A 23,939-nucleotide genomic window follows, 5' to 3' on the forward strand; every position below is an offset into this window, starting at 1 on the left:
TGTGTCAAGAATCGAGGAAAGAAACGAGAGAAAAGGGAGATGGCGGACGTAGTTTAGAAGAAAAGTCGTGGCACTCGAGAATGGCCAGGACAAAAGGTCTGCATCGTTCGGTTTTACCTCTTCTCTGTGAAACGCGAAAAAACGTAACGAGCCACTTGGCCACGTTGCATATTCCACAGGCCGGATATTCCAGCCTCGTTGTTACGTAAAATCTGGCCACCATTCCTACCTGAGGACTCGCTAATTGAAAGGGGCTTAATTGTCATTTTCGACTGCTTTGTTTGTCAACCTCAGACTTTCTCTGTTTGTTTAAAAAGCTTCGACTCGGTCTTGGAATTCTTTCAAAGATAGTTAAGACGCGTACACACGCGCACACTCTGATAAACTTTCATTTTAATTCATCCACTCATCAGTTTTTATACCATGAACATCTTCAATTTACTTACTTACGAATGGAAAAACATCCAACGCCGGGAAGACTTATTTTATTTTATTTCTTCCTTCGAGTTTTATTACTATGATTGGACATACCTACGTCCATTAAGGTTCCGCCAAATTTTACATGCAATGGTAATTGAACGCAAATCGAATGAAAGAAACGGTTATATTAAGACGTAAAAATGAGGAAAACGACAGGAAATGTTGAACGATTTCCTCATTATCCTCGTACTCGGTGAATACTTAGATTTATTAGCGAGTCTTGTGCAACTGACTGTTGAAGTTGAGGCAGAAACAGCGAGGAATCTGATTCCTTAAGCAGGAAATACCGATCATTCTGAACATTTACTCGTGTCAAAATCTTGAAAAACGTTCTTCAGTTTTACGAGGTAATATTTCGTACTAATATCAAGTAAACTCTACTCTTTTCTGTATTTAAGATAAAATATCTATGGCCTTAATTGTGTATACGTCGAAGGCCTTGGCACAAGTCGAACATAACAATCGCAAAAGCTACGTTAAATGGAAAATGACTCACCTCGCGAAGCTCCTTGATCTTTAGCCCTCCTTTGCCAATGATGCATCCAGCTTGGCTCTGATGCACCAGCATACGTACGTCGATTTCATCGCTGCCATGGCGCGATCCATTCTGAAAATTAATTAATCAAATACTATATTAAGCTGAAGAGAAATTAAGATTGCAGCTTTGTCTCGAAATGCTCGTTAATTCACATAACGCAAGAACAATGCATCAACCTTTTATTAAAATGCTTCAAAGGAGCACACGCATTCACATTCTCTTATCAAAATTTCATTAACGATCGAATGGAAATTCTAAAATTGCTACCATTGTTCTAATTGATTCTATTATTCCTACACGGGCATAGACTAAGGACATCGTTTGTGTTTCAATGGTCTGTAGTATAGAAATGTTCTATTTTTCTTTTCTTGACAATCTACGTCTATCTACAGATCAAATACAATCATTCAATTATCGAACATGTACAGGATGGATCAGTATTTTGACAGAAAGGAAATTAATTAAAACATATTTAAAATGAAAATTGAACTTTCATCCTACATGTTATCCTTTGATCACGACGCTTTAAAAATTAATTAACATGTTAATTAATTACTGAACCAGCCTGTATGCAATTTGTCCCATGCAGTTGAACCAAGCTTCAAACAAAAACACAAAGTAAAATTACCTATTTTCTTCCATAATTAAAATTTCATACTCAAAGTTCAAGCATCGTCTAAAATAATAAACATGAGAAATTATAAAATGAAATTTCAATGCTGTATGATCAGTTCAAACCGCACAGGACAATTCTCTAGATTGTGAACGACCGTTTGAACGAGAACTCTACTAAGATAAGAAGAAAACAATGTGAAAAGTCTCACGATTGAGTCATTTCTTTTCCCGTGTGATCCTCTTCTGGTAGCAACACTCACCTCCTCGAGATTAGGTACGACCTCGTTCAACACCTGAAGAACAGTGGGCAGATCCGAGCTGATTGTAAGCACCCTAGAATCAAAAGAACTCCGACAATCATTCCGGTTCTCGATCAATTAACACGCTTATCATATAATTGTTCCTTTCAATTTCATTTTATTTTAAGCCAGCTTTATCGAATCGCGCCAATGAAATTTCACGGAACCCTCTTCTCCCATTTCGTGGAAAATCAATCGAGGATTCAGTATCCCTTGAAGAGGTTCGTAAAATGATTAAAATTTAGAAAAATTTTTTAATTTTGACTGATACGATTATCGAATGGTATTGAGAAGTTTTTCAAACCTGAATTTGGAAGGAGAAACAATCTTCTCACTGGAATGTTTTTCAGACAATATCGAATAACAAAAGTTGTATTTTTGAGAAAAGATTTTTCAAAATTGAATTTTGAACAAGAGACAACATTTCATATGAATGTTTTGAGTATCGAGAAAAGAAGATCGATCAGTATTTTCCATGCACCCTTTCGAAATTGAACAGAACAGCGAGTTTTATCAGAAAGAAATTCGAAGAATTTTTCACTGAAGGGAGAGAATCGTGGTGATTTTATTATTCGCGATTCGATAAATCGCGAAATGATTTTATTTGTTGCTCTGAATTTCAAGATGCACTCGAAGGAATACAAAAATTTGATTTTTCTATTTAGAAAGATCTGTAATGATCTGACAATTTTGAAGTAAATTAGTTTTCAATTGTTATTTCTAATAATTACTATAATTAGAAATAGCTATTAACAAAGTTATCAAGACTGATAAGGTTTCTTAAAAATGCAAAATATATTAAATTTGTAAAGCTAAACACTTTCAATGAATTCCTTCAAACGCATTGTTCATTTTCGCAATCTTCTTTAACACCCTTTCCTCGATCCCTTTTCAGCAAAACCGATCGAGAATCGCTTCGAGATCGTTTCTCGTATCAAACGAGTAAAAAAAACGTGAAAATCGTTTCTAAATCTCAAGCTTCGAGCACTCACGAATGGTGTACAATTTCTCGCGTGGTTACTTGTTAATGTTAACCATCGTCTGGACAAAGACTAGCGTTAGAACCAGCAACCATGTACCTCCAAAATTTCTATGCTTTACCTTCTATTCATATTCTATATGAAATCGATTCTGTTTCAACAATGTCTCGTTAATTCAGTGTTAATTCGAGTAGTCACGTATTCGATGAAAACAGAGGAAAAATATGGAATAGTATCGAAGAAAATTCGTTTTAAATCGAAACAGTTACTTTAGACAGGAAGATTTTTGGCGAAATTAAGAAACATTCGAGCATCGAAATTAAATTACAATTTATTGCGAAACCTTTTGGGACGCATCGAGATGAAAAACTGAACTGTCCCTTTCTTTTTTTGGATCTGTTCAAAGATTCTTGCTGATTAATCTGTAATGAACGTGCTCGGCTATAGACAGCCGCTAATTGGGTCTGATTGGATCTTGAAAAGACTTCTTTCGGATCGTTTATCCGGAGAAGAAATCCTTGAGACTGGTAGAAACGATTGAATACTGGGTCGATGGATCAATGGCAAAGAGTTTGCAAATCGTTTTAAAATCATATCTGATATATTCTGAATAAAATTGTCCAAGTTTTTAAGAAGTAGTATTAATTTTACAGACTTGTTGCTCTCCTTTTAATATGGAACAAGTGAATAGAACGAGTCATTACATCGAGGATTTCATCAGTAATTGCTCTCATCGACCAATTTAATTAAGTAGGGCATTTGTAAATTGATGGCTTATTTTATTGACTGGACAGTATTAAGATATTTATCGAAGAATTTACAGATAATTTAATTCGCTTATTACTGTAATTCCACGTGTTTATAAAATAATTAATATAATTATTGTGATTACTGCTGCTGGCCTGCTGTTTATCGACGGAAAAAAACGTATAATTTCCAGGCAAATTCAATCGTGTCTACCATTCTCGTAAATCCCAAATTTCCCCACAGCGATGCGGAAATCCTCTCAAGAAGGATTAAAACTCGATTGAGTATTCGCCACGTTTATGGTCCCCCCAAAAAAGAACACGAAAACAAGCGTGCATTATTTTCAACCCTCTCGTTGCTGCTCGACTAACCCTTCTAATTGCTGCTCAATGAATCGTAAGATGTGCAGAAGAAAAAAAAAAGATGCCTAACACTTAATCTACCGGAAGCTTATTAATAAACTTTTCGATACCAGCAGTTATTGATTGAAAAGGCAATTAACAGATGCTTTGGTTATTAACCTTTTAAGCGATGTGGATGTATACAGGGTGCTCGATTGCGAATGGAAATCCCTTGAGGGGTTGGTAGCTGGGATGATGTTGAATAATTTCTTCCTTTACCGAAATGCTTGTTCAATATTAATATTTAAATGATTAATTGAAAACACTGAATAATCAAAGCACGCATAGAGCATAGGCTCAACTGCGCGAGTATCAGCTACGAGAACCTGCCTCGGCCGTAGTTGTTTACAAACTAATCGGCGATGCGTCGCGCTCGGTTCGCAGCCAACACTCCCGTGGCTGAGCATGCGCGCTATGCTATACTCGGTGTGTTTCATTAATAATTCGAAAACTAAGCTCTAATGAGAATTTTGGTAAAAGAAAAAACTGTTCAGAATCACCCCAACTACCATCCGTAATCGAACATCGTGTATACAGTTATCAAAAAATAACTATTTGGCAACGAAAGGATGAAACACTATCTTTCAGAATAAATATTATTAAAAATATGAAATATTTATCCTGCATACTATTTCATTTCACAAACCGTGAATCGTTTGTGGCACCCACATGGCACCCTTTAAGTAAAGGGTTCGAATGCTGTGAAAGCACGCACAGACATAACATGTCGTTAATGACTTTTAACTGTAGGATGTTCGTCAACCCTTTCATCGCAAACCGCGTATATATGCGTCTTAAAAAATTTGACTAACAGCATTGCAATCGAAACGAAAGTAACGAATGATGTTTGGCCGATCGATTTGCGATTGAAAGGGTTAATCGGCAAAGCGTATCGCTGGCAGGACGACGATGACGATCAGCGAATTGGCCGCTGATCGTGGGCGTACCTAAAAAAAGTAAGCGTGTCAAGTCGACAATTAAGCGTGGAATATCGGCAACAGTTTGCCTTGTTCCACGGATTAGCAGCATCCGTGTTAGCCACAATATATTAGAGAGAGACACAACGGTGATAACGTATCCCCGACAATAAATATATCGTGAGTGTGGTTTTCTGCGTGTGTGGTGTCGGGCGTGTCGTTCGCGGCGCGAGACGATCCGTACAGAGAAACGGATAAAACAAAGAGAGAAAGACCGTGAAGAGATACACAAACAGAAACAGACATAGAAACAGAGAGAGAGAGAGAGAGAGAGAGAGGAAGGAGAGAAATTTTACAAAAGAACGGAACGATCGAGGAATAATGGAGAAGAAAGGTGTAACTCGCGTGTCTTTGTATCATTTTCTCATTTTTAAAATTCCTCCTAAAATTTGGTCGAGTCGTCCAGGAAGTAGAATTTCTTCTGGACGATATCCTGGTGGGAACGAAGGACAACCAAGAAGAAAAGGAGAAAGTCGCTCGGCGAACAAAGACGAGGCAACAGACATTATCCGACCCCTCCTTTTGATGGACCTTCGATCCTTGCCAGGTTTGTTCGCAACAAAAGCTACAGGACAGATCGCGGATGCAGAGACACGGCGAGCAACAGAGAACAAGATGAAGAAGAATCCGAGAAGACGAGGAGAAAGGAGAGAGTGGATTCAAGTGGTGGAGGACATGCAACCGCAGGTGGTGTGGCAGGTGCGGTCACGAAAAACACATCGTCCAGGATATACGCGTCTCGTGTGCTGCTACTCGTTGAAAAGCATCGCTTATAAAGGTCAATCAACTAATCGCTCGCAATGAATCATCGTGAAGAGGATAATAATCGAGGACGCGTAAAACGAGGTTCAGAGAGGCTCAAGCGGAAGACGAACACAATACATTCAGCATTATGAAAAAAAATCGTTTGACACCTTATTAATTTCTCAAAAAATATATCTTCTTTTTTATATCGAACAAGAAAAGGTTAACAGGTTTCGTACCATGTGGTCCACAGATGGTTAACCTATTCACTGTGGTATTTCCTGTACCATAAATATTTCACTTCAAATTTGATAGATCATTTATTTATTAATACGTTTCGATCTTTCGCCATGAGCCGCGAATGGTTCGCCGCATGGAACGTGTTAAAACGAGGCAAAGGCAGACAGGTACAAGAAAAGAAAACTAAGGAAGACAGTGAAGGTAGGACAATACACAAAAAGAGAATCACAGAAAAAAGAAAATAGAGAAACAAAAAGAAACAGACAGAGAGAAAAATAGAGAATAATAAACGTGGATACCGTTCGATTGATACAACACAGCGATCCACGTATCGCTGCTAATTAAGATATTCTTTTTTTTTTTTAATTAGAGACAAAGAAAAATAAGACATTAAGTAGTGGTGTTGGTCATTACCGTTCGGGTCCGGGGCAATCGGGTACAATGATTGAGGCTTTGTACTGTCGGGCCGTGGTGGTTGGTGGTTGGTTCATTGGTGGTTGGTTGGTGGTTGTTGTCGATTGTTGGTAGGGTGGTCCATTTGCCGATCGAGTCAGGGTCCGTCGTTCCGGGCAGGGCAACGGCAGGGCAACGGCAGGGCAACACCAGGGGGGCAACGCCGGGGTTGGGGCGGGGCCAGGGCACAAATCATCAACCAAGTTAGACATCACGTCTCTCACGGATGGATTATAATCGCGGCTTAATTTTCTAAACCCCTCCTCTCCTTTCCGCGGATTTCTTACGCGATATCCCACCCATTCCTACCTACGTTTATTTCTATTTTACTTTTTAAATGATCGGAGAAACATTTGCAAATTCGATCATACGGTTAGACAACAATGGTCTGCGAGGGTACTTGTAAATATTCTGTAAACGCTTTTAAAGTCCATCCCACCTTTCCTTTCCGAAGTTAATTGACGCTGGCTGAACCTCGACGTCGATGCTCGCAACGGCATTTCAATTGCTAACGAAGCCGCTTAAGCGTGGCTAATTAAAGGAAGTTTTAATAATTAACTTGCAATTTCGCGGAGCGCTCGGACCCTTCCTACTCCGAGGCTCGTCGACTACGTGGCTCGAATTATGAATCTATCTGCTAATCGTTTACCGCAAAGTGTCAACCCTTTCGCAGATAATCAAATTATTTCTATGCGCTCTGTAATCCTAATAAATCCACTTAAATTTACAGCACCGTTCGTTTGCAAATATTTCTCCATGTTAATGTATGCACGCGGCGAGTATCGCGAATGTTTCCGAATCCTAATCGTCCAACGCTGTCTAACAACACAAGCAAAACCATCAAATTCTCCCACAGCGACGCACACGATTTCCCCATACACATTTAACGCGACAATCGCTACGGGGGAGCTCGCTGCAAAGGGAACCACCTCTATATATGTACACTTAAAAAAAAAGAAAAAAAAGAAAATTGTTTCCCCGGTGAGACTCCATTTTCCCAGAGATTTTCTTCTCTCTCTCTTTCGCTCTTGAAGGATACCTGGCCTTCCACCTTTGGGTCACGCAGGTGCGTTTACCTACGAATCTCAAAATTGACACGCGAAACGTCGCCTCTCGGCCGTATTATTTTTTACGACCAGGGACAAAATTAAGCGGAGATGAGTGGTTTGTATTTGCTTAAATTTCCTTTTTTTTATTCTGAATACAAAGCGACCCGCGTATCAAAGATACATTAATTATCATTAAGCAATCTCGTTGCTCAACAATTATGTGCCAAGGTGTACAACTTAGTTTCCTCACAGAAATATTTATTCAAAGCTTTTCAATTCTCAAATTAAACAAACACATTTCCCAAGTCGAGTCCAGTCTCCGATTTGTCCCTGATCTTATTTCTTATCGCTGTCTATCGTGTATAATTAAAAAAAAAAGGAAAAAAAAATAAAAAGAAATAATCGTGTGTATGGTGTTCGCGATCGAATGTGATCTGCATATGGGTGGTTTTCGTGTGTTCCTCCTCGAAATCGAAACACGAGTTTAAGGACCGTCTAAGAGAGCTTAAGCTCGCGTTTGAAACCGCTTCGGTTAATTGTCGAAAGCGTTTTCGAAGCATGGCCCTCGCAAGCGAGATTTGCCCGCGGGACGCGAGAAGCTCGCGATTCGGGGCTGATTACCTCGCGTGCCCTACTTTTACGCTCTGTTCCTCTTGATCATTTGGTTCGTGTGTAGGGTGAGTCTCTTTGGTGTCTCAAGGCCGGCGAGAAAGATAAATAAAAAATTGCAATGAAAAACAATCGACGTTACGCAAGGAAACCGATCGACAGGCTAGCGAGCGTAAAAACCTGTTGCAGGATTCAATCGAATCGAACATACGTGGAAATAAATGTTTAATACATAGTATGTTAATAACCTGACGCGAGTGGCCTTGAAAATGTCGTTCAAACTGAAAGTTAACGAATGCCAAGCGGTGAAATTTTGATTTTAAACGAAAAATTTGCGATTTTTTTCGAATTTCAATTCGTGTTTTCGATTCGCGCGATAGTGCAACAGGCCTTACTCGGACGCTCGAGCCTTTTTAATCAAGCGTTCAGGGACGAATGCAGTATAACACGTCCACCGTGTTTTCTTGGATCACGATCGTCTCGATTGCACCGTAAAGGCCTCTGTAACACGATCGAGAATCAAGGAAGTAATCAAGCGAACGCAACGTGTCGAGCACGGATTATTAGACGCGCAGGAAACTGCCTACTTCAAGAACCAAATGCTCGATGAAGATATTTCATACACGTACGATGCATTTATTGAATTACATTGACAACGCATCGTACGTAGACGCATACGTTCATACATGTACACACGATATCCGAAATTTCCCTAAGATTCCAGCTAACTAAATCGACCGAGAATCGACGAGAAATACGGTTCGCCTGATCGAACATACCGCGAGAAGCTCGTGAAAATAAATATTCTCATCGATGCGGAGAGGATGAAAAATCAATCGAACGCTGAATCAAGGAATCGATCGTGTCTACTTTAACATTCTATTCTCACGATCTTCTTCTTTCGTCTATAATATATCTTCCCCTCTTTCGTCCTTCGAGAATCTGATCCCGAGGGAAGAAGAAGGGATAGGAATAAATCGATGAAGGTACAAAAAGGCTTACCTGACTTCTCAGTTTGGTGATGTTTTGGCCACCCTTGCCGATTATCGAACCGGCTACCTGTAACAAAAGATTGTCGCATATTTTGCTTAAAATTAGAGAAAATCAGGTTGCGATTTGAAAGGTTGGATCGTTTAAAAATTCCTTAGAACTTGAGAAACTTATTTTAATTTCCTCTTTTCGAATTTCGTGGGAATGAGGAACGTAGCAGAAGGTCGGATCGGTGGGATAAGTTGAAGGTGCGCAGGTTCCAGTGATTAGAGGCGATAAGTTGATCGGGCTATTGCAAAAGAGCATGCAACGGAGGCGCACAATCCACGATAATTGCCTTCTCCGCCACCGTGAATGAGTTCACTCTGGAAAGGAACGATCCCAACTTCCATACACTCGATTGACCCTGACACCGACACGGGGATCCGAAGATTGCGTGGTCAACGACGATCAACCGCGATCGATATTGTGTTCGATCATTGGTGCGTAACCACCTGTGCCTCGGCATCGAGATATCGATGAGAAAGCAAACGAACGGAACGAAAGAATCGATGAAAAATCCTATCCTCATCGCGATGACTGCGCGTTTCGTTATCGAACGATGAGATTTTCATTTTATTTTCCTTTCATTAAAAAAGAAAGCGGAAACACGGTTAGAACGAAAGGAAAATTATGAACGTGTCACCGCGAGTTGGCACACGCGTCAGCGAACTTTTACTTTAACAATAACCTGTACGAGCTATCGGAAAATCAAATGGAAAACGGTGAGAAAAATGGTAGAGTTACACGTAGATATATCAGGAAGCCTTGTACGGCGAGGTGAAACGGCTGGAAAACTTCTCCTTTGGAGATTCAACGGGGAAAACATTTCCCATTGCTCCGGACATCGTGAACATCGGTCAAAGCGAAACGTGAAAGTAAAAGTTTGCTTTCTTCTGTACAACAGCTATTCGATACATCATTCAGCAGAAATACGAATCATAAGAAGAGTTCTTTTCGATTCGATCACCAGCGGAAAGAGCTACGTTTATTTCAATTTGAAAAGCTTCCAGGAAAATGCTATTTTCCTATTCTAAATTGACCGGAATGCTTACCTTGCTGGGAATAAGAAGACGGAGTTCATCGTCACCCTGTCTGTAACGCTTGTGAGGACTTGTTGGCCCTCCAGAACCTGTCATGGCGCCTGCATCAGCTTCTCTCTTCATTATACCTGTAACAAAAATATTTAATCACCGTTCAATCCATCTAACAACGATCAAGGACCGACATCGAAGATAATAAATTAATGTTCACAGAGGCGATTGAAATCGTTCATGCTGTCCAATTAAATACCGTGACCCAGAAATTGAAATTTAATCCAGATAACTCCGGCAAAGGAGTTCAATTAAAAGTTTACGCCGCGTCTAATTTTTAATCGCATCGGTAGCGGAAAGTATAACGAATGGACGATGTAATTGGACAATAAATACACGCGACACGATCGAAATTTGTCCCCGGTCAAGAGGAAACAGAGCTTCCCCTCGATTTCCAGCTACGCACGATGGCTCGACCCGGTCCGGAAACAGCGACGTGCACCGCGATTCGTAATAAACCAATAAACACGTTTCGTATTCGCGTAACCCCTCCGTTTGCGGAGAACACTGCATAATTTATTGTCCGTTAAATCGGCTCGGTTGGTTTAATGACGTGGAGAGCATGGAAAACCGATGGAACGCTTCGACCTATTCACGCAGAAACACGATTGTTCGATAGACTCTCTGGAATCTAACTTCTAATGAAATAAATTACAGAATTTTTAAACGGAGAATCTGCAACCAGAAATTATGAAGAATTTCACCATTGGACCCAGGCTTTTAGCCGATGATTTAAGAAACCTCGTTTAACCGCTAGAAAGTGTTTCGCGGACGGAGATGTTTCTCTTAAAACACACAGAAAGTGTGGAAACGTTTCGTTCGGTCGATGGATCGATGGAAAAGTTTCGAGGCGCCTAAAAATCACGTCACCGGCGAGCTCTGTTTCACCAACGAGGAAAGTTCATTAAGCTTTCCAGGTATTTGGGAAGCGAGAAGGTTCGTTAAGAAGATAAGAGCGTAAGAGTGTAATTCTTCGTTAGAAGCTGAGAGCTCTTCACCGTTCGGTCCGTAAAGGTTTCAAAATCCCTTCACCATTAATTTCGTACCCGGAAATCCTTGACCATCGATCCCGGCCGTTAGAAATTATTCATTGGTCGCGCAGGCCTAACGATCCCCGGTTCAAAATTCGACGATCGATGATGAAACGATCGCGAAGAATTCCTGTACGTTGATATCGTCTCGAAAACGAAGCGGAACGTGACGGGTTAACGATGATACGCGTTTCGCATGGAAATGAAACCGTGACACGATTACAAACTCGTGAATCAGCACCGACTGATGATTTCGTAGTGTATAAATCTAATTATCATTCAATTATTAGAGAAAATTTTTAATTTTTTTCGTGATTCGTGCAAAGAGCGTCGGCTAAAAATTGGAGAGACGAGCAGGCATCTCCGAAAAGGAAAAAAAGGAAAACGAGTGCTGCCGGACGCGAATCGATACTCGAGCAGTCGACACGCGACGTTAATAATTTACCGGAGCGATTCGAAGGGTGACCACCCCCCAGCCAGTGCGATTCGTCGTTTCGATTTCATTGCGGTCGCGACTCAAGTAAGCGACGGAAAAACCGAGTTCATTTTCTAACCCTTTGCTGAAACTAGCTTGAAAGGGTTGCAGACGACGAAACGAACCTTGTTTCTTTTTCATTATTGTCCGAGGAAACGATGAATATTAATATCTCCGAGGATATTTCGTGGGAAATTCGATTCGGTAACGTTGTTTACCAATTTCGAACCACGCCTTTTTCGTGAAAAATACGCGCAAGCAATTTCCTGCGGCGTCGAAGCGGCGAAAGGAATTTTCGTTCGTTCGAGATCAATTCCGAACGTCTCGAACGCGATCGATCAGCAAATTTCAACCCCCTCGTTGAAACGAGCTTCAAAGGAACACGGATACGAAATACGATTGATGAAGTAGGAGGAATGATTGAGTAGAGTCGAATTTTTTTCGCCTACCTACGGAGAATAATTAATATCACCGTTTGGTAATTAATTCACGGTGGAATCGGGTTGCGTTCGAATAAAGTTATATAATACAATTCATACGGAGAGATTGAAATTGTGAAAATACCGAGTGAAACTCGAGGCATCACACATGGATAACTTTTACTGGGCGTTGCACACAGGCTCGCCTAAACGTGATGCAGTAGAACGCAATTAAATTGAGCGGACAATGACAGCGAACCGGGCTGAAATTTCCCTAAACTAATTTGATACCATTGTTTTAACAGTGAAATTTTCGAGCTCTAATAGAATTGGAAAATTCAATAAAATTCGACGATGTATCTTACAGATACAGAAGCTGAAAAACGATACGAAATCTTTCTCGAACTACCACTCTGTTATATTTAAAAAGCGATAAATAATCTTCGCGAATCGACAAGTTTGATCGGAAGCGACGGAAGTTACAGGACATTTCTTGGAACATAATTGATTCGCAAACTTGTTCGCGAACAACTAGCCGACTTTCATCGTTATCATACAGAGGAGCAATTTATTTCTGCAAGCACCGTCATGTTTTCAACAAATAAGCAGCGTGCGTGACCGGCTCGTGTCGTGACACGAACTCGAAAAGACCTGCTACGTTTCTGCTCGTCCAGCCATCGCCAAGGGGGGTGAAACCAGTCGATCCGCCGTTACTCGTGGGGGAAAAAACGAATGATAAAATAATAGGGCGATGGGGAGGGTAGTTTTCCGCTTGGTACATCGATATTTAGTGGCGCTGTTGAATTTATGAGCTTCCATACTTTTTCGCGTAAAAACATGCAAGAAACATTCCACAAAACGTGGCAGAGATTTATCACGAGTCTGGGCGATATTTTTCGATGACCCAATTTCAATAGTCAATTTAGATTATAAAACTATATTCAATCACGGGGCGGAAGTTTATCGAGGTTCAGATTCCCGGTTCAAGTTCAGTGAGTTCAAGCTGGTCGTTGCTCGTAATTGCGGTCTCCCTTCGATGCCCTCTATTCGTCGTGTCCCTGTTATCAGCCCTGCGACCCTTGGCGAGTGGCGTGCGTACCGGTTATGGACTGGTTAGTCGATGCACTGCCGTCGCCGTTGGACTCTTCGGCGCCTCACGCTACCCTCGTTGCAGACTCAACGGCGCCCCTTTTCATCCCTTCCTCCTTCTCTCTTTTTCTGCCCTTTCACGCAAATATCCCGGTGACGCGTGTCGAGAAAAGCAACCGGGTTGATTAGATTTCCGTTACGAATAATTGATACCTTACCGATTGGAATTGGCTATCAATTGATAGAAAATATAATCCTCCGTTGGATCCGAGTGTACCGGAAGGAGAAAGCAACGAGGAACTATTCCAATTCCGTTGGAAATGGGAGAGAATCCGTGGAACGCGCGAATCGAGGGTTACCGCCCCTTGTCGCGATAATTCTACTTCTCTTGGTTGTTCTACGATCCGAGTAATTATTTCAACGTCGAGCAGACGACGGATATCCGGGATAATTGCGGCGAGCGTGACAACGATCCATCCCCGAAATTACTCGCCCCTCCCGGCGAAATACGATGTTTGCATGTCTAACCTACCCTTTCTTCTCTCGCACCCTTTTTACTACGTGTCGCAAGATCGCAACCCGTTGAAAACACCAGCTTGATAACTGTTCGTTTCGCTTATGGGGTGAAGAGAATACGTTTGAATCGGTTTTCAACGATTCTGTATTTATTAGCGGGTGGTCTCCAGACGTTCGAGCTTGAGAAAGTTCTCTCTGTCGGTAGTATAAACAGTTTCTAAGCACTTTCTCGTAGGAAATGTTAAGCGCTTCTGTACGCCAGATGTGTTGACTCTAGAAATTGCCACCAATTAGAGGCGCTTCGAGGCGACGCGACGCTTCTTGATCACCATACACGTTAGAAATTTCCTGTTTGCACCTGAAATTTCTTCAATTTCCCGTAATAACAAAACAAAGAACACATTTTCACCCAGAGGAGCAGCTTCGAGTTCGAACGAAACCAGGCCTTTTTACGAGATTCGGTTTCAAGTAACTGGGTCAACGAACAATAAGTCGTCGCATTAATTCCAATTAAACGAATAGACGTAATTGGCAACTGTGTTACGTAGCACTCGTTACGTTATTTATGCAACCAAATAAGGGTCAATTTTTTAACGCCATCCGTTGTACCAATTAAAGCCAGCGGAATCTACTATTTACAGTTACAACAAGAGGGTTTGAGTGTAAATAATTGAAAAGAAATTGAAGAGGAAGAAGACGGAGGAAAATTCGTGTACCCACAACCGCGATATTACGCGGTTCTCTCTCGTCCCTGCTATTTATCCTCGCCGAGTAAACCGAGAGCAACAGCTAAATTTAATATTCCCGCGACAAACGGTTCTCAAACAGCCGGCTAATTGCACGCTAATTTCCCCGCAACCGCAGCTCGGATTACCCTTTTTAAGCGGCTCCAAAAATGTGCTCTCGGCCACAAGAAACCGTGGAAACAGGAAAATGAATACAGAAATCAGAAACAACTTCCCGGTTGCCATAGAATACTATCCTGGTAAGCCATGAAAGGAACAAAAGGGTGAGAAAAAATGAATTGGGAAAACTACAACTCGACGGAAAAAGCTTGTTTACCGTTTTTCCTACAACCTCTCATCTGATCCTTCGTCTTCTCCCAGCCTTGTTCACCCTTTTTACTTCCCCTAACGATGAATCTCAGACAAAGTTTTCCTTGTCATTTCGTCAAGTACCAGATATTATTATCGATTTTTTTTTTTTTTAATTTTGCGAATATAAATTTTACGCGAGAGATATTCAAGTTGGCGGAGACGAGGATCGAAGGTACCCTGTCAGGTGAGTCGAGATTATTGGCTTCGTCTGAGACTAAACGGAGTTGGCTTAGAAATTCGACGCTTTGACGTCATACCGCCGCCCCGGCTTTCCATCGGCTTCTTTAAATAGAGTGATCAATGATATTGCTGATTGGACGCTCGAACTTTCGCTCGAACAACCCCTCGAAATTCTTGGAAAATTTTAACCCTTTGTCTTGGGCTTTGTTTCGTAAGAAATTCTCTTTGACCTAATTCGATCGAAAAATGATACGAAAACAAGAATCAAGTGATTTCCTTTAATTGCGCTTTTGTCGGTCAACGATCAAAGGAAAGTTTATTAGACATTTCGAGGGAAAAGACAATAGAAAGTCACGGCAAAGGGAATCGCGCTGCTAATTTACACAATTAGACTGGCGGATCCTCCCAGAAACGCTCATTAATATCATTGAGGACACAGTGCGCCTATTCAAAGCGTTAACGAGGACTGGTTCACCGAGTTAATACAAGACAAGACGACGGAGCTGCTATGCTTTGTGCAATTCTCGCTAATTTCTGCGGCCAAAGGAATGCATTTTAGCAAACTTCCGTGTATTTACCGTGAATTCTACCACTGATGCGCGCGATCATTCTTGCGTGAAGAAAAATGGTAATAAATTGAAATTTGTGTACGTGAACGAAATAATAAAAGACAAATTGGTAACATAAATAACGAATATCCTTAATTTTCGTATAAATCGTCCCAGTATAACGTATACTTAAAAATCAACCCGTACATTTGTCCACGTGACAATGCTTTGTGATATACGAACGTTCAGGATGCTCGATGATTCGCTGATTAATCGTTTCGAATGGCTTTCCAGCTTTTCCACGGGACGAACGGGTTTAATATTGCAACAGAACGAGTGCAAAATCCGCTCGAATTGAATGGTCGTCGATATCGAAAGTTTTACGGCCGAAATGAATGAGGATTTTGCGTTGAATGTCGCGTGTGCGAGATTCTTTCATGGAAAAAATGTAAGCATCATTGTGAGGCTCGAATGAAAACTTCGATTGGATTGAAATCTACCACTGAAACGAATACAAAAAGTTATTCGAATCAATTTTCAATAATTCAGAACAATGTTAATTAGCGCATTGAATAAGCAATTCGGACAAAATTTCATGACACAAAAGTATGAGAAAATGGCACTTACGGCGCATCAAATTGAAGCTTAAAATTTTCTAAAAATTGATCGATCAATACTCCCGACTATAAGTATTCGTTTGGCCAAAATTAGAATGGTCGATAGACAGGATACGGTTTTCTTCGAGCACGTTCATTTCTTAGATGCAAGTTCCATCGTTTTCTCGATCCATTGTTCGTCGATGACGTGCAATCCTCGAAGAATGTTATTCGGAATTTTCTTTGAACCTCTTCGTCGTTCGTTTTCACGCTCTTATTCACCGGCTTTCGACGACGGGAATTAGTTGCTTTGAATTGCGAATTTGTATAGGTCGCTCAAAATATTCACAAAATGAGAGGAAAAAGATTTTCTCAAACTATTACACGCTTCGATAGAGACTCTAACTTTTAAGGTAACCCGATTTTACTCAACGGGTTGATTGTCCAGAAGCTTTCTGATTAATTAGGACATCAGTATCGGTGGCTGCGATTGAAAGGAACAGGAAATGGAATCAACTTCGACTGGCCACGTGTTTTCTGCGTTTGACGGTTCAATTATTTCCATAAGACGAGCATCTAACGAGTCATCGTGTCAGCGGTTCGTCGGTTTGGCCGAGTTTAAAATTAGATTCGACGAAACGAACGGCAAAGCCGGAAGAGGCATCGGGCAGCAAATTTATTTCGCGCCACGTGAAAATTCCATCGCGAAAATGTTCATTCATTATGCGTACGTTGAACGAGCAGCCTCGAAAATCAGGATTATAAATAAATGAATTAAGACGCGAATCGCTAACGTTGCATTAATTACACAAAGTGGCATGTGGAAGGTTCGGTAAGTGGTGTAGCGTGTCTGATCACGACTACACGCGTATGTATTCACCGTGCCAGCGTAAATACCATGATGTGTCAGCGCATGATGCATTCAGGCGAATATAACGACGCATGGACACGTCATGGATACGGTAATCTTTGAAATATTACTACAACTTCTATTCCAGAAGTATGTCTGAACCGGAGAGTCCTGGTTGAACGCTTGAGACGTTGTACGGAGCGAAAGGACAAGCTTCGAGGAAGAAGGTAACGAAAGGACCCGAAGGGTGAAGAGAGGCGATAGTGGTCAGACTGGTGTAACAGGACGTTACTCGAGCATCGGAAAGACAGTCTGCTCTTCTTGTATTATTCGTCCGTCTCTTTCGATCCTCTTGCTCTCGGGAGGCTAAGTCTAAGCGCGCGGAATGCAGCGGGTACAGGAGGAAAGGAAGGAAGGGTTAGCGTACGGATAAAAGACCCTTCTCGGCGTGCTACACGCTCGAGGGTTCTCGTCGCAGGGTCAAGGAACGCGAGTGATACCGCTCTGTAGACGGTTTCGCGGTGTTTACGCAAGTCGATCGTACCGTTAGCATAATCGCGGCTCGTGCTCGCTGAACGCTCTGTAATTCGTTCATAAATCATTTTTTTTTTTTCAACACCTTGCAAGATAAGGTGATCCTACATTTCGTGGAATTTTTAATTCGCTCAATTTTTGTAAAAGAAAATAAAAATGGTGATGGATAAATCGGATTGTGATAACAAAGGTGGGAATGGTTATCCCTGCGTTTATTACACGGTATTAAATGATATGGTAATGCATGTATTTGGAATTAGAATGGAAAACGATTGCGTTGCAAAAACATCGTGTGACGACACCGGTTCGTGGCCCGCTTTTCGCGATCTGAATTTCATTCAGCTCGGCCTCGGTCACGTTTGTTTGCATTCGCGTAGCGCGAGAAAGGTGTCCGCGTAACAGAGGAGACGATTAGGAGAAAACAAGTTTTCCGCCGGTCAAACGTCTCGATGATTAATGCAGGTGATCATCAGCACAAATGAAAGCTTCAAACGTTACTACTATCGTACCAATAATGCAAAGTAGTCGATTGAAAACTTAAACGATGGTAGTCGATGTATTAACGCGACGGGGCCCATTAATCAACGCTGTGTATTCAATTACGTAATTGGAAAATAATGAAAAGAGAACATTTTGAAATATAAAATTGAATATTCAAGGATCGGAGTGAAAAACAAAAGAATCGTGGTCTCTGGTATAATAGCGAAACGTGTCGAGCATTGAGTTTCACTAACCATAAAATTAAATAAACGTTCAGTGTCCATGTTTCACGATCCCTAGATAGACGTTCGTCGCTTTTATGCACGCGTAAATCGTACTCGGGGACGACTTAAGGAGGCCGTTCTTGGCCGATTGTCGTCCACTGAATTCCACGAGCGCGTGTCTTGCATGCGGAATGAAAGCCGATTGCATTCTTGCCGCGTCAACGTAAAACTGTTACTCACCGATAATGGTGTTCGCCGCTGCAACCTCCGGGATGGATCGGCAGTGAACCCTGCACAAACAAAACAACCCTCCCTTTAATCCTCTTCCATTGTAACTCACTCGCGATCTATTCTACAATATATACGATGCGCAACACGATTTTCACTACGATCGACGTAGTATTACGTTCGGTTTTTTACCGGGTGAAAGTTGAGTCCTCGTTTTCTGATGTTTCGCTGCTAACTGAATTTAAAGAAAAATAGAATTACGCCAAGTACAAGAGGCGTTGGGCAAGGATTTGTTAACTACTCTGGTAATACTACGTCGGTGGTACTATGCTAAGCTAACTTTTAAATTCAACTAAAACTTTGACGTAGTACTACGTTCGCTCGTCAGTGAAAGTCCTCTAACGCGCCCAGTAATCCCTTCGTTATAAACGTAATACCGCGTCTTTCGGTCACAGAAACCTGGCGCTAATTAACTTCAACCAACTGTGAATTCACGCTCCGAAACGGAAGGTGTCGATAATATCTATCGCTTCGATTATTCGCCTGGAATCTACCATTTAATCACTCGTTCATTAAAATCGTTTTATTCGCGTTCGACAGGCTCCTTACGATATTATTCCTCGTTCAATCGTGACCGAGACCTACAAACATTATACAAACTTCGAACAAGCTAACTGAGAACTTGTTAGAATAACCTTTCCAAAGTCCTTCCACCGTTATCAACTAAATACCGTTACAAGTTCAATAAACTCTATCGAAAGCAGCGATAATCGATGGAACACTAGGTCGGATAATCCACACTGTGCTCACTTTTTCACTAGTTCCACGATCACAGAAGAGGCACGTGCACTGGTCCACAAGGGAAGCGATCCAAGATTACCGATGCAGACAAGGTCGCGAGTAGTACTGCTATAAACGGTTCCGAACGATCAAAGCCAGCGTTGTCCCAATCTCTAGACTCGTGGCAGACTACGATCCGCAAGGTCGGCAAAGATCGAGAGGAGACAGGTAGGTCATGGTCAATCAAAAGAATCGTACCTTTCGATCTAGCCACGGTCGATGATAAGCGTGGAAGTCGTTTAGCGAGGTAAGAAAAGCGACGCTAAACGAACGGAGTCGAGTTAGCGAACAGTGGTGAGCCTGCTTCTTCGTACGCGAGTAGCAAGTCGGGTCTAACAACACCTCCCTTCCTTCTTGGCCACCATCTACCTCCTCTTCGTCGCGAAGAGGCCAGCAACTTCTTCTGGTGGGAGGGCAGATCGCGAGAAGGGAGAGATCGTAGGAGACGACGAGGAGAGGATGAAAATTGCACATGTGTGTACGTAAGTGCACTCGGCCTGCGAGCGGTGCAACGTGAACGAATAATCCGGATGCAACCGGAGGCGAGGAGAGGACGACAGGGAGAGGGAGAGTTCGAAGTCAATGAACGACTTCGCTGCAATCGCCACGCGGTGAGAGAATTTCACGGTTGCCGGCTTCTCCGCGTCCCAACCCCTTCTTCCATCAGTTTTTCCATCGATTTTGCACCGAGCTATTTGATAAATGACCGCGTCGATAGGTAATACACCGTAGGAGTCACCGGAGACCGATTTGGTCCTCGGTTAAATAAACGCGGTGAAAATTTGTTACGATGAATAATAGGAAAATTATTTTATCATCCAGGCTTTTCCGTACAACCTTTCCACTCGGAGATACCTCCTCCCACATGAAAAAGCAATTTCGGGTAATCAACCTCGTAGCGAGATAACAGCGAAGCTACAGATAAAGTACATTTACAATGATTTATTGCGTTCAGAGCTGACGATAAAACTTTATAAAGCAAAGTTCGAAAAAAATGCGAATTTAATTTAGCGATTTCTGAGATCAAAAGGAACGAATCTAGCACGACGAGCCTCTCGAATGATGTTCATCGTCCAAAATTTCTACAGCAGATGTTACCGCTGCTCTCTTCTCGAGCATCGATCATTAAAATCGATACTTACGATGACCGAAAGCCTTCGTTTAATTCGAACTCGAAATATCGATTTAAAAAACGCGTATGAAGGAGAGGAAAAAAGGGGCATATGGAACTCGTTACCGAACGAAATTCGTTGGCGAAATTTCCAAATTAAATTTAAATTCCATTCAAGTTTATCGTTCAGTGACGAGTCGGATGTTGCAACGACGACGAAAATACGCCGGTCTCGCCCACTCGGTTGAGAAAACGCGTTAAAACGTGGTCGCCTAGCTCTCGTGTACGAGCTTCTGAAATTATCCGCGCGCCCTGTTTAGGATCGCTCCGAATAATTTTCCGTGTATCGACACCGAGGATTCAAGTTTTAATTGCACCCTGTTCGAAACCTCGACGCGTTACTTAACTTTCGGGAAATTCGGTACACGCGAAAAACGTGTTCACTGAAATTAATTCTGTTTGAAATAGTTCGAGTGGAATATCTCTGTTCTAGCCACGTATGCTGTGCTACCTTTTCTTTTTTTTTTTCTCTCTTTTTCGTTTCAAAACTTTCCCGATACAAACGCGTAAATTTCTATATTTTGCGTATTTTATTTCTGTAGCTGACTCGTAACAATAGATGTTGGAATTTCGATTGCTTTAAACGAGTGACGTGATTATTTTTACTACAGGCGATTTGTATCTTAAGGACAGCTGGGTAAACTGAATTGATGATTTAAGAGGTTTAGCTTGAAATAAGAGGATATTCATCAGGCGGAAAACGCGTAGACTTGTTCAAAATTATTATCTGAGAACGACGTGTACACGTGTATCGGAGCCAGACAATGCAGCTTGGAAGCAACTGCAACTTTGCACAACAAGCTCGAGCAAATCGACGACCTAAAACACCGAGAATATCGGATTCTGACACGGAAAACTATCCTACGCAGTCTGTGGTGTTGCGGTAACTAACGCGATCGAATAATGAAAAATATCGTACGCGAATGATATTTGTTTCACTGGAGTCAGGTTGGAAAATTAACAGCGTAAGCTTGCTCCGAGTGCTCTCGATATGAAACGTGACTCATAACTTCCTATCGGTCTTGGGAATATTCCCGGTGATCCGTGTTTTTCTGACATTTGATAATCGCTTGAACGTGCTAATTAATCAATTAACGCGCACCAGCCTAGAATCAACCACCAAGGAATAAACAAATATAGGTTTTTCTCCCAGAAAGAACCACCGTGATCACTGAATCAGCGAATAAAAATGAATTTAACCTCCACCTCAGGTATGGAAAGTTAAATGAAATTTCTCAGTTACCCTCTAACCACGAATCAGCCTGGAAACGGCGCTCGGCAGCCTCGAAACATCACGCGACAACGCGTCGGAGGGTAGAATTACGAGAGCGTACCTCCTGCGTACGTTCCTCCACCGCGAGTTCCCGTGTTCCCGTTGCAGACGAACGAATGCCGACGGTATCCCGGCGTTCGTACACGTTCGAAAATTCTGGCACGCGTAACGAGGACTCGCGCGATGCGTGACATGCGTGTGTCGCTCCGTATGACGTGGCGTGTGTGCGGAAGTATATTGATCAGCTGATGGTCGGGTGGATACTGGGCTGTTTCACAGAATTCACCATATTGTTGCGTCAGCGCGCTTGCGCCGAGCCCTTCGTTCACCCTTTTCCTGCGGCCCAACCACCCCACCCCTTAGCCAGCCACCCGTTCCGCGGCACGCCGCGCTTCTTGCTCTATTGTTCAATGAGAAATGTGAAGTAAAAAAAAAAGAAAAAGAGAGGCGATAGCACGGAAGAAATAAATTCACCGTTTCGAGACCGGGAACGCTCGTTAATAAAGTGGCGCAAAATCGATGATGGAGCACGGAACGTACGATGGTTATATAATTCTTAGGATCGCTGTTGCTTTCGATTTTCTTCGCTGCGGAGAATTCTACCTGTAGGAAATTCTATGATATTTCTAATATACGTTAGGACGATCCGATAAAATCGTATTCGTGAAATCTAAACGGGAATCTGACGGAGAAAGCCAAGAATTTCATAGGTGGTGTGTGCCATGTCCACGACGCTTTCTAAAACTGCACCAACGTTGCTCGAAACGCTTAGGAAATTGCATTTCTGTTCAGTCCAACGGAATGAAATGTGCAATTAGCACGCCTCGTATTGCATGGCCCACTGATGACCTACTACGGTCATCGCGGCAGAGAAAACTATCGTTAAAAACCGCGAGGATGGTAAAAATTCTCAAATGTGACGAACGTCCGGGGAAGAAAGCGTGTCTACGTTCAATGAACCTCGACGGAAAAAGAAGATGAGACACTATAACTCGTTTACCCGGGAAAGATATTCGACGAACGAACCTCGTGACACAATGCCGCGATCAAAGAACCTCGTTAACAACAGACGCACGTGGACTCCGCTGAATATTCGAGGATCGGAACCGTGTTAACCATCTCGTCGTGTTTCCCTTTCACATTCAAATCGCCGGAATCGTTTCGCCTTCGTGTATAATGGCAACGAAATGTCTTTACAGGAAAAAAAAATAAAATAAAATGATATTTTTGCGAGTGCGTCCATTATCTATCTAAACCAAAAATGAATTTTTCAAATTGGGTTATTTCATGGTGTGATCCAAGGGTGGACGATACCTAAACATATTTTAGCACGAATTTATGGTATTTTCCCGTCAACAAAAGCGCAGAGAACGATGAGTGTCTCATAATTTTCCTGACACGTGGAACGGTCGGAAAATTCGTGGAAAACAGGATGAGAAGGGAGAGAGAACGAAACGAAGTCATAAAACACACAGGCTGAAAAGCGAGGTCCAGCCTCGGCTGTTATTTCATGGTTGAGACACGCGTTAGGATTCACAGTCACGCACCGTGATTTCGCCTCTCGATCTACGGGCAAAGAAACGGAAAGCTTTGTTTCATTCTAGCGCCGAAATAGCGTTTGTCCGTTTCCAGTTGCAACAGGAGTTGCATATTTGAACCACTGACCGGAAGAAACTGGATAGCTATAGTTAAGTTCAACATCCCGGTTCATCAGTCGCAGGAAATGAATTGGAAATCATTGACGAATACCGGTGTGGCCTAGAAGAAAAACAGGCACGACGAGTTCTGGGCGCCTTTAAAAGATGCACAAGTTGCAAATGAACTTTCTAACCGCGCCATTCATTCGCCGGGCCTTCGTGAGAATACGTTATTGCACATGAAGGAAGGAACAACACGCGGAGGTGGCCGTTATCTTTCGACGTGGCTCTCATTTTTCTGTTCATTCGAATGCAACCCGCGAGGCTCGTCTAACGGACACGTTATCTTTACGTGATCGGCAAACAGCCATTTCGAAACATGCCGTTTCGTATCGCGTGGAAATTCGCCTACGGAAAAGCGCCGATTAGAATTCGATTATTCTACTTTGATATCGTGGAGTTTTGACAAACGAAAAGGGTTGAAAACCTCTGAGAC

At 42.1% G+C, this 23,939-nt stretch overlaps 1 protein-coding gene across 8 annotated transcripts in view; it reads right to left on the reverse strand.

Moving 5' to 3' along the window:
* LOC114874043 (heterogeneous nuclear ribonucleoprotein K) overlaps positions 1-23,939 on the reverse strand; it is a 61,418-nt gene that overhangs the window by 20,922 nt on the left and 16,557 nt on the right. For 3 of the 8 annotated variants that reach the window (XM_029182945.2, XM_029182948.2, XM_029182946.2), the window contains 6 exons: positions 18,535-18,584; positions 10,217-10,332; positions 9,135-9,191; positions 6,436-6,479; positions 1,843-1,966; positions 977-1,087 (listed from right to left, as the gene is read on the reverse strand). In XM_029182945.2, the coding sequence (XP_029038778.1) occupies positions 977-1,087; positions 1,843-1,966; positions 6,436-6,479; positions 9,135-9,191; positions 10,217-10,327 (447 nt within the window). In that variant the 5' untranslated portion in view covers positions 10,328-10,332; positions 18,535-18,584. Of the gene's footprint in view, positions 1-976; positions 1,088-1,842; positions 1,967-6,435; positions 6,480-9,134; positions 9,192-10,216; positions 10,333-18,534; positions 18,585-19,332; positions 19,524-19,560; positions 19,690-23,939 lie in introns of those variants that run through there. The other 5 variants (XM_029182949.2, XM_029182950.2, XM_029182947.2 and 2 more) reach the window with 4 other exon arrangements.

Source organism: Osmia bicornis, chromosome 7 (assembly GCF_907164935.1).
Source record: "Osmia bicornis bicornis chromosome 7, iOsmBic2.1, whole genome shotgun sequence".
NCBI classification, from domain to species: domain Eukaryota; kingdom Metazoa; phylum Arthropoda; class Insecta; order Hymenoptera; family Megachilidae; genus Osmia; species Osmia bicornis.